At 39.1% G+C, this 16,483-nt stretch overlaps 1 protein-coding gene across 3 annotated transcripts; it reads left to right on the top strand.

Annotated features, from left to right (window-relative positions):
- The first annotated feature begins 1,334 nt into the window (after positions 1-1,334).
- On the top strand, positions 1,335-15,403 carry METTL16 (methyltransferase 16, RNA N6-adenosine). Of its 3 annotated transcripts, none has more exons than XM_071814168.1 (10): positions 1,335-1,574; positions 1,773-1,972; positions 3,973-4,113; positions 4,782-4,880; positions 7,011-7,126; positions 7,889-8,031; positions 10,942-11,011; positions 12,788-12,877; positions 13,721-13,894; positions 13,989-15,403. In XM_071814168.1, exons 1-10 carry the CDS (start codon positions 1,474-1,476, stop codon positions 14,604-14,606), a joined length of 1,752 nt encoding a protein of 583 aa, XP_071670269.1. In that variant the 5' UTR covers positions 1,335-1,473; the 3' UTR covers positions 14,607-15,403. The 3 variants fall into 3 exon arrangements, with proteins under 3 accessions (XP_071670269.1, XP_071670270.1, XP_065716044.2); XM_071814169.1 differs by having other exon boundaries at positions 1,336-1,579; positions 13,989-15,401; XM_065859972.2 differs by lacking the exon at positions 4,782-4,880 and having other exon boundaries at positions 1,336-1,579; positions 13,989-15,364.
- The last annotated feature ends 1,080 nt before the right edge of the window (positions 15,404-16,483 follow it).

Raw genomic sequence — 16,483 nt, 5'->3', positions numbered from 1 at the left:
CTATGATAATTACCAGAAGTACCTGTTCTAGACGTGAAACTGTGGGAAAAATTCTCAGAAATCTCCAGGTATGATATCTAAGCCTTCCTCCCCCCAAATCAAACCATGTAACCCATCATTTAAAATGCAGGTATTTCAAAGTTGGCTGTGCAAGGTAAGCCAGGAGCAGCAGGTCCCAGGCTGCTGCTCGGTCGCCAGTGACTGTGTGCACCAATTATACAGAAATGCATGACTATGGGACGTTTTGGAGAATGTTAAAGGGCACTTCAAGGTAACAAGGATGCCTCCGGCAGGTAATGTCTGTCAATAGGGCAAGTGTAGAGTCTTGCATCTGGGTAGGAAAAACCCCAGGTTCCAGTATAAGTTGGGGAACGACCTCTTAGAGAGCAGTGTAGGGGAAAGGGACCTGGGGGTCCTGGTGGACAACAGGATCACCATGAGCCAGCACTGTGCCCTTGTGGCCAGGAAGGCCAATGGCATCCTGGGGTGTATTAGAAGGGGGTTGGTTAGTACGTCGAGAGAGTTTCTTCTTCCCCTCCACTCTGCCCTGGTGAGACCACATCTGAAATATTGTGTCCAATTCTGGGCCCCTCAGTTTAAGAAGGACAGGGAACTGCTGGAGTGAGTCCAGTGCAGAGCCACAAAGATGATGAAAGGAGTGGAGCATCTCCCTTATGAGGAAAGGCTGAGGGAGCTGGGTCTCTTTAGCTTGGAGGAGACAGAGGGGTGACCTCATTCATGTTTATAAATATGTAAAAGGTGAGTGTCATGAGGATGAAGCCAGGCTTTTCTCGGTGACAACCAATGGTAGGACCGGGGGCAATGGGTATAAACTAGAACATAGGAGGTTTCATTGAAATTTGAGAAGAAACTTCTTCTCAGTGAGAGTGACAGACACTGGACCAGGCTGCCCAGGGAGGTTGTGGAGTCTCCTTCCCTGGAGACATTCAAAACCCGCCTGGACACCTTCCTGTGTAACCTCATCGAGGTGTTCCTGCTCCAGCAGGGGTATTGGGCTAGATTATCCTTTGAGGTCTGTTCCAATCCTGAACATTGTGTGATTCTGTAGTATGGGAGCAGAGGCACCTCACACTGGTGAGAAAAACGGAATTTTGAGCTGTTCACATAATTTTATATTTATTACTCGTTGCGTACCTAACTCTGAAGCGAGGCGCCCGTATATAAAGCATTCAGATTATAAAACACGTTGGTCGCTTCTCGATTCGTCCGATTCCGTCCCAACAGCTGTAACACCCCGCTCCTCTGTCACCGCGGTGGGCCCGCCTCCGCCCCCCCCCCCCGGCCGGTGCGCCTTGGTACGCCCCAAGGGTCCGCGGTGCGCGCCGGGAGGTGGGCGGGCGGCGGCGCTGGCTGTCGGTGTGTCGGTTGGTGGCGGGGTTAGGCCGTTAATCTGCCCGCGCTGCACGGCGGTTTCCCTCTCACCGTCCGCCATGGCCCTCAACAAGTCCATGCATGCGCGCAACCGCTACAAGGACAAACCGCCCGACTTCGCCTACCTGGCCGCCAAGTACCCCGAGTTCCAGCAGCACGTGCAGACCACCCTCACCGGCAGGGTGAGGTAGGGCCCGCGCGGCGGCCGCTGGCGGGGCGGCGGGAAGGGACAGAGGGCGGGGTAGGCCGGGCCAGGCCGCGTCCGGGGGCTGTGGAGCGGCTCCTGCCGCCTGCCGAGCGCTGTGTGTGTTTGTGTGCGTGTCCGCCCCTGGCCTGTGGCGAGTGATAGGGTGTCAGTAACCGTTGCTTGTACCTTTCAGCCTGAATTTCAAGGACCCCGAGGCGGTGAGGGCTCTGACGTGCACCCTCCTGAAGGAGGATTTTGGGCTTACGATTGACATCCCCGTGGAAAGGCTTATTCCTACAGTTCCCTTGAGGCTGAACTACATCCACTGGGTGGAGGATCTCATCGGTCACCAGGATGGTGACAAGCAAGTGGTCAGGCGAGGCATTGACATAGGTACTTGGAAAAGCAAAATTTTCAATTTGTTGTTTGCTGTCAGTGAAACTAGCTGGTAAAATTTGTTGTGCATCTGTAGAGAAACATGAAGTTTGAGAAACAAAAATCTGGACTGTGCTTGCTGTGGTGAACCATGTGATCTGCCTCCACTGGTGTTTCATTTGGCTTCTTGATGGATCGGATTTCTCTGCACAAACAGAAGAGTGGGCATAGCTGGCAATTATTTGTCTTTTTGTATCCTAGAACTCAATAGAGTGTAACTTTGTGGATATGCAGGAATTATGCTGGTAGTAGTGCAGGCAAAAGTGCCATCCTAAAGGAATTCTAAAAAATATGGCATTTTTTTCTCAGTCTTCTAACTAATCAATTATATTAGCAATCTATTAATTTTGCTTCTGAATGTCTGCATAAGAGAGTTTGTGAGTTACATAACAATATTTTCTCTCTTTCCTGTTAATGACATTTTTTCTGTTGTTTCAGGTGTATTTGACAGATGATCTATCTTTTTTAAACTTTGATTTTTTTTTTTTTTTTTTTTTTTTAGTACAGCAGTTTTCATAAGCTAAATTTTAGAAGAGGCTTAATTAGAAAGTAGGCCAAGTACTAGCAAACCTGCATTTTGGTTGTAGATGGTGAAAGGTTTCCTGTTTATTGTTGAAAACAGAATATTTTTGAACTGGATTAAACATCTGCAGATGGATGATATAATCCAGTGCAGTTTGTTCAGTTTCAGTACCCAAAGTATTGGATATCTGGACAATATTTGGATTAAGCAGCAGATTGAAGTAAACAGTATTCAGTAGAGATGTGAACTTGTAAGATGTACACTGATGCACATAATTTGGTTTTCATTAGAAATAAAATAGGCAAGCTCTGTAGGAGCAAGAAACTGTATCTCACATATAGATAATAAAATTGGCATTTGGATTTCAAATTTTTGGTGATTCTGTATGAATTATTTAAGAGGTACCTGTGATGGTACATTTGAATTTAGTTCACATCTTTTATTTGTTAATAGAATCTTCCTTCACAATTTCAAAGACTTGTTTTTGAAGATGGTTTTGTGCTGAAGTAAACTCATGACATTCAGAGAAGCTGGAATTTCCTTTTAAACTTATGTTTTAATGCTTGACATTAAAACGTTGAAGTTACTGACTTCTTCAAGGCTTCAGTTCAGTGCTCTTGGTTACCATGCCAGTCTTTACATTACTGTTTTCTTGATGTTTGCTAGCGTGATTTTTTTAAAATGGAATTTTTGGCTTGTATTTTTACCTGTATTTGTGATGGATACAAGGTTTGTATCATCATGTGGTATGTGCAAAGCTGCTTTCCTTTCATAACTTTCAGACTTGTTGGCCATCTTCTATGCATTTCATATTAGGTTACATTTTTGAAAACTGTTTCAATGAGCTTCAGCACAATAGGTGACTGGTAGAAGAGACAGATCCTTTAAGTCCTCCAAATATTGCAAAATTTTCAGTTTGTTTTTGTCTCTCTTAATTGGCATCTCTGTTTCTTTGATAGTTTTGGGTGTCAGGGAAAGACAGTCTGATGGAACTGACTGTTTTGTTTTGTTTTTTTTTTTTGGCTGCCGTGTTCATCAAAGTAAATTATTTGTGGTAGATAATAGAAAAATGCAGAAGAAAAGGACATTTGTGATAGGGATTTTTTTTTTAGTGAAACCAGAATATATTTAGCTTTCACTATATAAATTAATCACTATCATATAGAAATAAATTGCTTTAAAAAAAGTTGATAATTTACTAGAAAATGTATTCCAGATTATTAAATCATTTGTTTTATTAAAACTGCATATTTGACAATGCTGTATTTCAAATTAAGAACAGAAAGTTTATTAAGGAACTGAATAGGACATGATCAGTAATCAGTGTTTTCTTGAAATTAGTTCTTTTTGTTGTAAAAAGTACATAGTTATCAGCCACACTGTGTGTAACACCAGAGACTTGTTTTGCCTTGCTCATGAGTCTTCACTTCTGCAGGGACAGGGGCATCTTGCATATACCCATTACTTGGAGCAACTTTAAATGGTTGGTATTTTCTTGCAACAGAAGTGGATGATATGTGCTTCAATTATGCCAAGAAGAATGTGGAACAGAACAACTTGTCTGATCTTATAAAAGGTATGATGTAGTAAGGTATTTAGTAGCATACATATGTTGTAATGTATTTTTGCCGTGTTCAGTGGCATATCAGAATCTATATTTCTTTCAAACGCGTGCTCAATTGTTTTTACTGAAGCAGAATGTTTACTAAGGTCCGTGTATACTTAAGCCAGAAAACTTGTCTGGGATGGGATGTGTGGATGGAGAACTATTCTTCATTATGAAAATCTGAAAATTAAACCTTACCCTCTTGTTTATTTTTTTTCCTTTCTCTGTATTCTTTGCCTGGTACTGAAGTATTTCTTAGAGTTCAAGCTGTTTCTGCTGCCAGGAGACCTGGAGTGTTCTCTTCAGATAATTTGCCTGGAACTGCCACATATATGTATCTTGTTCAGAGAGTGTCCTTCATCCTTATCCCTGAATAAGGTCCCAACAACGCCTGTTGTAATAATGGCAGTATGCCAGATTTGGTCTGTGGATGAGCTTGGAAAATTTCATGTAGGAACTCAGTATACTAAAAAGCAGGTCCATTATTCAGCTCTGAAATAACAAGTTTATTTCTGCTGGAATTTGGAAGCATCATTTTTATGAAAATGTTGTCTTGGTCTATCCTCTGTGTCAATCTTGAAGACCCAGAACTTGATGTGGAGAACAATGACAGTTTTCTGTTACTGCTTCCATCACAGAACTTTTAGTGGTATGGTGGTGTTTCACTGTCCTGGAAAAACCTCTGGCAAAGGAAAGTGCTTCATGTGAAGGTGTAGAGCCAAAGGAGAACAGCTGGAGTAAGTGACTGATGGCTGGTGGGCAGTGCCGTGGGCAAGGGAGTGCCACTGGTGGTGCCTGTAGCCAGATGCTGCCTGGGAATGAGCCGCCCTACCACTTTTTAACTCCTGGGCCTGAATTGTTCACCTAGAATTGAGTGTTCTACTTTAGGAACTTGTTTAGCAAGGCATTTTGAAATCATACTAGAAATCTTTCTGTACTTCTGCGTTGTTTTTTTTTTTTTTTTTTTTGTCATGTTCTAAGAGTTTATCTTGAAATTTTTGCCAGATAACTTCATTTGGAGATCTTGTTGGATATAGCCTTCTTTCTTCTAACTTCAATGCAAAAAAAAGAAATTCAGTGATCATAAAAACAGCAGTAATGTGGCAATTGTTTACTAATTGCATCATAGCTTCTTTCTTCCCAGAGGAGAAAAATAGTAATGTTTATTTGTTTGAAAGTGAAATACTGTTTGCAGTAACTTTCTTCCAAAGGTAATTTCTCCTATATGTGCAAAATAGAAACTGGTAAGTGTGGGGGTTGCTTGTAAATGCTAAAAAAAATCACATAGTGTTCTTAGTTGTGCATGTATTTTACTGGAGTGGGGTGATGGCCAGAACTTGTCTGCCAGTATTTAAAACAATAGTTAAAAATTTTAAAAATCAGTATCCTGCATGTAATGGTAAGTTAAGAAATTTTTAAAAACTTGGACTCTGCAAGTTTTCAAGCTGCTTTCAAGGTAATTTAGAATTGTTCCACAACAAGATTATTACGTTTTTTCCTTCCTGCTGGTTTTATTTACTTTCTTATTTCAAAGTAGAATTACATACTATGAATTAAACAGCTAGCTGTGTAGGTCAAATGTGTCTTAGCAGTTAAATAGTGTAGTTTAACAAATTCTTTGTTGTCACCTTCTAAGTAACTTTACATAGTATTGGTAACACATTAATTCTGTTTTATTATTCTAAGTTTAGATTTAAAGCTAACCTTGTGTCGAGGGTTAAGATTGTGGGGTGACAATCAAACCCTGGCAGATGTATTGTTAACCTCCTCTCCCCCCCGACTTCCCCCTTTTTCACCTCCCACTCCCCCCTTCCCACTAAGGGCAGGCGATCGGGAGGGAAAGAAGGACAGAGAGAAGAGAGTTGGAAAAATTAAAGATGTTTTACTAATGCTACTAATAAGAATAGAGAAAATAATACAAAATATACAAAACCAATCTTGTAAGTCTCAGCAACTGCAGAGCCAGCACCCAAAGTCCTGGATTAGACTCTGTAGCCAACTGGAGCTGGATTCAGTCTCTCACTAGGCCTCAGTTCGCAGGGACAACTAACAAGGTCCTCTCCTAATGTCAGCCATGAGGAAAAAAGGAAAAGGAAAAGGGACGAGATCCTCATGATCTCCCACTTTTATATGAAGTATTCACGTGAATGGAATGTTATACACAGTTGGTCAGTCTCTCGGTCACCGATTTCTCGTTGCCCCTCTTGCGAGATGTCCATCCGTACTTAAGTTTGCATTCCATTGCTATGTTTACCAAAACCTGTGTGTGGTTCTCCAGGAAAATGCAGCTAATATGAAGGCTTTAGCTGACAAGCAAAATTCACTAAAAGAGAAACTTGTTTTTTAACAAAACCAGGACACCTTGGTGTAGTGTATCTTCAGTAAAGATAGGTTTTAGTCTTTCTGTTTCTTAGCTTTATACACTGTTTAGTCTTTCTAGAGTATTTTCTTGAATACGTATCAGAATTCTGTAACTTAAAAAAAATTGTTTAGACTAGGATTTCTTTTATCCCTGAGGAACCTGTGGGGTGATCAACTCATGCTTGTGTTAACTTTTGGAAGGCCTTAAAGTGAATTTATGATTACATCAGAGACCTCAGTATAACTCAGGCAGTTCCTATTGTTTTAGACAGACTTGTATAATTTTACTACTGTATATAAACATACAAGCTGTTTGTATGCTAATCTTTAACCTGAAGTCTTTATTTGCTGCTAGTATTGGTTATTTATTTTTTTTTTTCTTAGAAAGTATTGTTTAGGAAGTTCAGTTTTGATATAATTTATTGTTTCACAAAACACTGAAATGGAAATGACATGCTAGATAAAATACAAAGTTTCTTACTGACCAAATGCCTATTTGCTATTAGTGGTTAAGGTACCACAGAAGACTCTTCTAATGGATGCCCTGAAAGAAGAATCTGAGATCGTTTATGATTTCTGCATGTGCAACCCTCCCTTTTTTGCTAACCAATTGGAAGCAAAGGTAAGCTAACAACCTAAACGTTGCAGGTACTTCAATGCTCAGTGAGTGGGAGGGTAGCAACAATTTAACCTGTTCCTTTGGGGAAGGCTGAGTGGAAAATCCTAAATCATTATCAAATTGCATTTCAGTTTTCTTCCACACCCTCCGCCTCAAAGGAGTTTTGAAAAACTTAACTGTTACCCTTCCTAAAGTGGAGGATGACCTGTAGAATTTTTTCACAAGTTCTTACTATCTTAGAGAATTAGTTTGGAAAGTAGACAGCTGGTAAATGGGGAATAAAGTGCCTGCTGTGTAAGTGGTACAGAGGAATTAGATTCTGGCATTGTGACTATCTCACTTTGTTTCCTTAGTGATTTAGGCAATATCATGCAGCTCAGAACCGTTCTTGCAATACCCACTAAATATAATCAGAAACCTAACTCTATAATACAGGGCAGTAGAAAAAAGATTTAAGTGTTGAAATTAAACAGTATAGATTGTAATTATGTGGATGCATGTAACCAACATGTCTCACCACATATTTCATATTAGCATGATACTGATGTGTGACAAGTAGCTAACCTAGGTTTGAGATTCTAGGGAATTCACTCAGTTGTGCTTATTTTGAGCATATCTTTGTCTATTATCAATTGTTCTGATGAGGGGAAGATAACTAGATGTGGTGACACTTGCTACCCAGTAAAGATTGGGGCAGGAAGCCATGTACAAAGCAGCCTAACATTTCAATAAATGTTCATCTCAAATGTTCTTTTTTCTATTCAGGGAGTAAATTCTCGAAATCCACGGCGTCCCCCTCCCAGTTCTGTAAATACAGGAGGGATCACAGAAATAATGGCTGAGGGGGGAGAACTAGAATTTGTCAAAAGAATTATTCATGATAGTCTCCAGCTTAAAAAGAGGTTACGGTAAGTGCTTTGTTCCAGTTAAAAAATAAAACACAATGCATTTTTATCTGCTTCTTTGGCAGAAATCATGTGAAAATGATATTTTAAGTAAGGAAAGTAGCTTTGGTCCAGTGATACCTGTTTGGTTTGTTTAGTGTTATATACATATCAGTAATAACTCTCAGTTTCTGTAGAATTAGTTGCTCCTGAGCATCAAACAATTACAACTCATCATTGGAGGCATTTGAAAACAGAAGGCAACCCCCCCCTGCCCCGTACTAGTGACACTTGTAGCTTGCAGCTGAATTAGCTCTCATACTTGCTGAAGACAGTGTCAAGGGCATCTGGGATGGGAGGACTAATGACATTGCCTAGATATCTGTTTGTGACCTCAAAGTTTCTATCCTTTCTTGGCTGAAATTTGCAGCTCTGCCTACTGAAGGTTATTGTTGTACTGAATGCTATCTTGGGTGACCATAAGCTGCAATAAAAACTATAGTGAGGGCTTCTTTGGAACAAGGTAAAGAGATGGCACATCTTCATTTTTTTTGACTATCAGCCTCCCCAGATGCTGTACATTGTTTCTCTAGCTCTTCTGGAAGATTCCTTTGGTTTTTGTTTTGTTTGGGGCTTTTTTAATATCCCTCTATAATATAGCTGCCAAAATTTTATGTGGTGTTACCACTGCTCAATCAGTGCCCTAAGCTGAGGAAATACAGCTTGGCTTTTATACGGTCATGAAGTGTTTTGGTTTTGTTTTGTTTAGATCCTTCTAAGCAGAGCATTGCATTAGAATGTCATCTTCACCTATCTGATACCACATTTTTTCCTTAGAATATTTGTTTTCTAGTAATGGACCTGAAAAAAATGACGACTGTATAAAAGTTTTTGGAAAAACAAGACAAAGCAAAACAGCATTTGGTCTTTTAGAAGTGCTTCAGTCTTGTAGTGCTTTGAAGAAAAAAAGTTGAGAAGATTTGCAGAGGTTGTAATTTTGCAAAGCTTGACACATAGTCGGTTTGTTTTTTTTAATGTCATTCTTTTTCTGTCACCCCTCAAATATTATAAAGTATAAAAAGGGGATAGATAGTATGGCAGGGTGATAAAATAGATGTTTTGGTGTTCAGAAGTGGTTACAAGCCAGAAGAATTAAACTTTTGAGTCTTCTTACCAATGTTGTTTGTGCCAGCAAGGACACTGGGAAATCGTTGGTGTTCCTGTCAAAGCTTGTAGGTATAATGCTATTGTAGGCTACTTGATGTAAACCGATTTTTAAGTGTGTATGCTCTTATTTGTGTCTAAAATATAGTGATTTTTCAAAACTAGATATAAGCTGAAAGAATTGTTCTGAATTTAGTCAGCGATCCAATAGGTGAGGGGAGAAAAACAAAAAATTAAGCAGATGTCCATCTGCCCCTTTTGTGTGACCTTAATAAACTCATCACTGACAGAGAACACAAGTTTTAGCTGAGGATGCAGATAACAAAGTGACTGGTGTTTTGAAGTTTCCTAAAAATGCAATCACAACATTGTTTCTGCTTCCACATGGTGTATGTAGATCCACGGGAAACTTTCTTTTGATAAGGACCTTGAGAAGGGTGGCAAATATAACAGAGAACTTATTGATGTTCATCATTCCTGTATTGCTCCTCTTGGCTCTTCTAGGAAAGAGGAGGGTACTTGATCTGATAAACTGGTAGCATAAGGCATAGAATGTACCCACATGCTAACTTTGTATCACACTTAGGAAAAATAAGCTCTGTATGTTTGGGAGGTAGAAATAGTTCAGTTTATGTTTTTGAATAAAATACCTTGGAGAATCTCTTGCAGAAATACTGTTTCCTCTTTTGTTAGAGATAAGGTTGGGCAACTCTGCCAAAGGGTATGAGTAATGAACTGATAGTAGACAGAGACTCCCTTGGCCAGGAGGTTATCTTGACTTGCTTCAGCTAGGAGTTGCAGGTTCCATATTTTGTAATTTTGGGAAAGAGGTGTGTTTGAGTTTTGCCAGAAATTTTGGCCCGTCACTTACATATTGCTGCCTGAAATTCTGTATATGGCATTATGCAGGAAATAAATTTAAAGAATTGCCCCTGAACTCTGTTGGTAATACCTTTTTTTTTAAGTATATTTAATTTGTGTATGTGAGCAACTTAAAGTGCTTCCCTTCATTTTAGATGCATACTCTTGAGGAAACTCCCTTGATAACTGGGAACTCTAATTTTCATACATTAATACACTATATTTATGAGTAAACTTTTTGGATCCAGTCATCAAGAAAGTATGAAAGAGGGTGTTGTAGACCTGGAATAGTAACCTGGATAAAGAACAGAGCTGTAATGTTTGGAGATATTGAAGATGTGGAGCTGGGTAGAAGGATAAGCTTCATCAGAAGTGGGAAAATGAATTTCTGTCCTTTTTTGCCCTTGTTTGTTTCCTCATGAAATATGGTTTAGCTGATGGAAACCTGGATAATGAATTACAAATGAGCAGAAGGGGTAGTCACTATGTCTGCTTCTGAGGCACAAATGCTTGTCAATAGTTGAATATTCCTTTTTATTCTGATCCATTCTCCAAAGAAAGTAGAGAAACTGAAACAAATTATGGTAAGGGGTAACTTCTTCCACATAACTAAAGTCACTCTTTGAATAAGATTCTTGGTTATTGAGGTGCAGTTTCAATAGTAGTCTTAATGTATTTCCTAAAAACTTGAAAAGATTCCCCTGTCGTGTCTGTCATTGGACCTTCTGTTCTAATTTATGTTGTGCTATGTCCTAGGCACTCTGTTTTAGAGTGTGATTTTTTTGTTGTTGTTGTTTTGTTTTTAAATCTATTGTTCCTGCAGGTTTTAATCCAAGTAGTTATTTCTGGTGGTTGCCATTTTCAGTTGGTCTATATTTGTAAAACGCTTTGTGTGTGTATTCTTTGCAGATGGTACAGTTGCATGTTGGGGAAGAAATGCAGTTTAGCACCATTAAAAGAGGAACTTCGAATCCAGGGGGTAGGTTTATATATGTCCATGTATATCCCGTATGTGTTCTGTACAATATATGCTGTGTTCTGATGCATGTAGGTAATTATTATTGAATTATTTTACTGAGTTTTTTTTCAAGAACAAACTGCAATTCCTTTTTAGGGAAGCACTCAAAACTTTTGAGATTTAGTTATTGTAGATTCAAAACTGTTAGGTAAGTAGCACATATTTTCTACAGATTTTTGTCTTTATCACATGTAGAAGCATGTCTTTGTCCTTTCTAGAACATACAGGGTTTCTGCTGTAAAATAGCCTTAACAGGGCTGTTGTAAAAAAAGAAATAAAAATCTAATTTTCTTTCCTCTTAGCTAACCTGAGATCTAGCAATTAAGTTGATAAAAGAAATGGTATCAATATTTAAGTTACAGTATCATTTTGTTTGTGTTCAGTTCTGGCACCACAGAGTAAAATTGAACCTTGTGCTACAATTCTCATGCAAGAAGGCTGTGCAAATAGCTTTTTTATGACTTTGTGGAGGAAGCATAGTCTTCTCTAATTGCCATACAAAGAAAATTATTGTGAGATCTGTCCTTGTGTATAGTGGAGAGTGGAAGGAAAGAGAATGCATGGTGAAATCAATTCCCAGAAAGGTGAATTACAGACCATAGGGAATCCGTAAACTTGATGCCAAAAGCAGATACTGAGGTAGGCACAAAATTTCAAGTATCTGACTTTTTTCCCTATACTTGAACTGTTGCACCTCAGTCTTTGTAAAGTTAGAGAAATCCTTGCAAACCTTGCGTAGAAAAGCTGAGGTTACCTTTAGTAGTTTTCTTGAAATTACCAAATTCATTTTGTTCAGGTTTGTAATCTCTGTTGTATAAGAGCTGGGAACATGTCAATTTTAACCAAGCACATGCTGTGTTGTGGTTCAGATTAGGATGTAGCATAAGACTTCCAGAAGGTCTACTAATGGTTCAAACTGTCTCAACATTTGCTGTATTTATTGTAGAATTTGATAGAGTTAGGAATTGAAGCATGGGGAAAGTTCTAGGATAGAGACGCCTTTTTTTTTTTTTATTCTGCCCTCTCCTTCTGTGTGGACCTGGGGCTTATGCTCTGGAGCTGATGATAATTCGTAGTTAGGTCAGATGGCTGATATTTATCCTTGCTATTATTTAGCACTTTTTCCATACCATACATAGATGCCTTGCATCATTCATGTGCAGAAAGACTAGACAACACTAACATCTGAGTTTTAGATTTAATGGCCGTGTTAAATTCAGATTTGATTTATTGGGGCAAATATAGAGAAGTGTTTCTACGCTTGTCTCTGCCACCTGCAGACAGGTGAGTGGTTTGGTTTCACAGCTTTTAGTCACCTTTGTACTTGTTCCTATGCTATAGCAGTGGGTTCAGTAACCAAATATGGAACAGGAGCAGATTCTGAACAAGAAGAAAGGATGTGCTTTTTGCAGAATCAGAATGCAGGTGTGTGCTGTAGTTGTGCTGGCTTGCTGCACAAAAAAGGTGGTGTTGTGTGTTGCTGAACTTGGAGCTCTGAAGGGGCACAGGCATGGCAGAACAGAGATAGGAACTCCTGAGCACTGGTACCAGGCTTGGTACTGACCAGCTTCAAGTGGCCCTGACATCCATGAACCATGTCAGAAAGAATCTCCATTTCTGTCATGAGAAAATAACTCTATGCTAACTTTGCAATTTTTTTAAAATTTGAAAATGTGTGCAGTAAAACAATGGTGTTTATTAATACGAAACAAAGTTTTGTATTGCTTCTTTGCATAGGTTCCTAAAGTTACTCATACTGAATTCTGCCAAGGACGCACCATGAGATGGGCACTGGCATGGAGTTTCTATGATGATGTACAAGTACCTGTAAGTAGCTTAATTCTGGTTTGCTTATGATTGTCTGTGCCTCTTATTTGAGAAAAGGCATGGTGAGCTATAACTACTGTGAAATAAACTATTCTTCCTAAGACTGTCACATTGGATGCACTGGGCTGTATGGACAGTGAGATTTTGTAGCTGGCTGCCAGTCTGTTAGCGGTTGTTGTGTGTGATTAACAAATGATCTGTGTTTAGGGAGGAAAAGAGAAGCCTGTGTAGGAACTTCTTGTGGGTTCCTACTACTAAATTGCTAAGTTTGGGGCTAGATTTGAAATTTAAGCTTCCCTCTAATAACTTGCTTTTAACTTACCATATAGATTCTGTTACCAGATAGATATGAACATGTCTAGCTCAGACTTGCCTATATGAATGTAAGTGGAGCTTGCTCACCTTAAATAATGAGCCATTTGCTTTTTTGCATCCAGATGTACATATAATTGAAGATAGGTGTAGACTGACTAACCTTATAGAAGACGCAAGTAAACCTTCAGTGAACTGGGATCAAAGCGTGGATGTTAGCACTTGATGTCTATTCTCAAGAGCAGCTGCACTCTCTCAGCTCACAGAGAGCTAATATAATATTTTGAAGGAACTGATGAAACTTTTTGCCTAACATCTGAGGATAAACTCCCTCTGTCCCTCAGGCTAGCATAAAGTGTATGATCCTGTTAGCTATTTTTAATCTAAAACTCTTTGGAATTGAGTGAAACAGGCCATGTCAGTGACTGTTTAGTGGTTTACTTTGTACTCGTAATCCCCATGTCTTCTGAATACAAAAGCCATCCCACTAATACTGCATAGCTTTGTAATTTTTTTTCTTTCTTCTTCTAGTCACCTCCTTCTAAAAGACGAAAATTAGAAAAACCCCGAAAGCCAATTACATTTATGGTCTTGGCTTCTACAGTCAAAGAGTTATCTGTCAAAGCTGCAGCTATGGGCTGGGATGCTGTAGAAGCTATCGCTGTGGTTAGAGCCTGGGTAGAGAAGATTCTCACTGATCTGAAGGTACAGTATTAATTATTATATGTTAAAACAACATCCTACTTGAAAACATAACTGTGAGAGGATAAGGATGAAGTTCTGCTGTATTCTGCAATAGGTTCAGCATAAACGTGTTCCCTGTGGAAAAGATGAAGTTAGCCTTTTTGTGACTGCCATTGAGAACTCCTGGATTCATTTGAGGAGAAAGAAACGAGAGAAAGTAAGGCAATTACAAGAACTTCCTCGAGCTTCTGAAGGTATTCTGCAAACAGTTCAAGAGGAAAAAAACAGCAAGAAGAGTGAGAGCAACAATTTGGACTGTGAAAACCCAAAGACTGAAGTCTCTGAAATGGGGTTTATGGCACCTGATGAGGATGTCCACTTGACCAGAGGTGATGAGGTAATGGAAGAATCTGCTGCCAAAGAAGAACACAGTGAGCACGTGAAGGAGGAAGAGACAGAAGCAAAGCAGGCAGAAACATCACTTGGCAAAGGTTCCAGTGATGCAAAGGAGGAACCTTGCCCTTCAGAGGAAGCTAGCAATCTGACAGTAGAAAAAGAACAAAGTCCCAAAGAAACTAGTAGGTGTTTTCTCTTTAAGTGTTTAATGAATGTGAAGAAAGAAGGAAATGATGTACTAGTAGAAATGCACTGGGTTGAAGGACAGAACAGAGACTTGATGAACCAGCTGTGCACATACGTGCGAAACCAAATTCTTCGGCTGGTTGCTGGTTAGCCCTTTTTCCTACTTTGGTAAAGTAAGTCAATCCTCAAATTTTGTAAATTATTTTTAATAGATTAAAATTTTCAGTTAGCAAAACATGTTTTTTCCTCTTAAAAAAAAAAAAAAAAGTAAAATGGAGATAGAAGACTCCTCTAATATTTGAAATAGCTTTTTCAAAGCTGCAAGTAGTACCTGAAGTGTACTTCAGTGGACATGAAGTGATGGGAAGGTAATAGATTTTATATATGTTAAAGTGAAATATGTCTATGCTGTGACTGTTCCAAATATCAAGAGTACTTATTCTGGTCTTTTTTTCTGGTGCAATAGAATTATATATTGTTACTAAATAGAAATCTTTACTGAAATATTTTCTTCAATATTTTTTCAATACTAATGCAGGAAATGGTTAGTCTGCTGTGGGAATTGTTTTCTGCAGCAAGGAGTCCAAGTAAGGATTTAAATATGCCTTTCTTCCCTTTAATGCATTTAACCTTCAGTCTATATAGTAGTAAGATGGGTACATCCTCTAAGTGTGAATTCATTAAAATAATTGCTTTAGAAAAAAAAATGTGTGTTGTACTTTTCTGGTGCTTGGGCTTTGAAACATAGAAGAACCTACTATTCTCATCTGGATTTATAAACTTTGTTTTAATGACAAAATAAGGTCTTTCAGCTGCTTGGTTGAAAGAGGATTTAACTATGTTGACTGTTCCATTAGACCATTCCTTACACTGATGCCAATGTAATTGTCTGAAATGACAGCCGTATTCTTAAAGGATTTTGCTTCCATTTAATCTTGAGAGATTGCTTTAATGACTGGAATGAGAGCACGTGCTCATCCTCGTGAGCCAGAAATTAATTAGACAGAACAAAGATGGGTACAGAAGCTTTAGGCTGTTGCAAAGGAAGGCGAGTAGAAATAAGGTTGTCGCTTCCACACCTGACTCCCCAGTCATTTTTACCACCAGTTGTTTTCCCAGTGTTTCTGGGCCAGTGACCTGTTCCTGTGAGAAGAGAGGCTGGGAGACATGGGGCTCGGGTGCCTCAGAGAGGGTGTGTGTATGTGTTTGAGATTATGAGCACTGGCACTACTTTGCATGAAGTCAGCCTCCCACACTGTGATCCGTTTCTCTGCAGAGATGTACAGAACATGGAGAAAAAGTTGGAGTGTGGAGATTGGAGCGTGTCTGCGTGTGTTACCTAAAATAAAATATACACTCCTGAGGGACTGAAGGAAATAATACTGCATATGCTACTGGAACCACTTTAAATGTTCACACTTAGATGTCAATATTTCTTGAAAGATTAGTATGTTTTCTTAAGTTGAAATTGAAAGCAACTTAGAAAAGCCTCTGTTTTCCCCTCTGTTGTTAACTGTTGTGTATTGTGTTTCTTAGCACTTCTGCAGGTGATGGACAAACACTTGCATTTTTGGGATATTGCAGAATTTTCACAGAACTGCTTCTGATATTCATCTCACTGAGAGTTAAAACTAGTCCTGCTCTTTTAGAATCTTCAGAGATTATTTTGGCTAGATCAGCCATTAAAACCAGAAAGCAAGGCTGTTTGTGCTGTTCCCTGTCTATCAGTCTGTCTTAATGCCAGGATGAAGAAACTATAAGCCTGCGTGTTTGTGGCTCTGTTGTTTTGTTGAAGCAGAACTTTTAAACTGTGGGGGTAAAAAACAAAAAAAAAAAAAAAACAAAAAAAACCCAACAGGGCAGGAACCTAAATTCTGAGATCCAATGTGGAAGTCAGATTTGGTGATTCTCAGGGTGACACTGAGGGTTTTTGTGGGGAAGGGTGGTCAGAGATGGGTTCTCTTGTTGGCCTTTGTGTCTCACTGATATTTATCTTCCACATCCTGCAGTGCTTCTTTATTGCCTCTC

The sequence above is a fragment of the Patagioenas fasciata genome, chromosome 1, assembly GCF_037038585.1.
Source record: "Patagioenas fasciata isolate bPatFas1 chromosome 1, bPatFas1.hap1, whole genome shotgun sequence".
NCBI lineage: Eukaryota > Metazoa > Chordata > Aves > Columbiformes > Columbidae > Patagioenas > Patagioenas fasciata.
The sequence above is the reverse complement of the archived record's forward strand: the minus strand, read 5'-3'. Positions and strand labels throughout refer to the sequence as shown.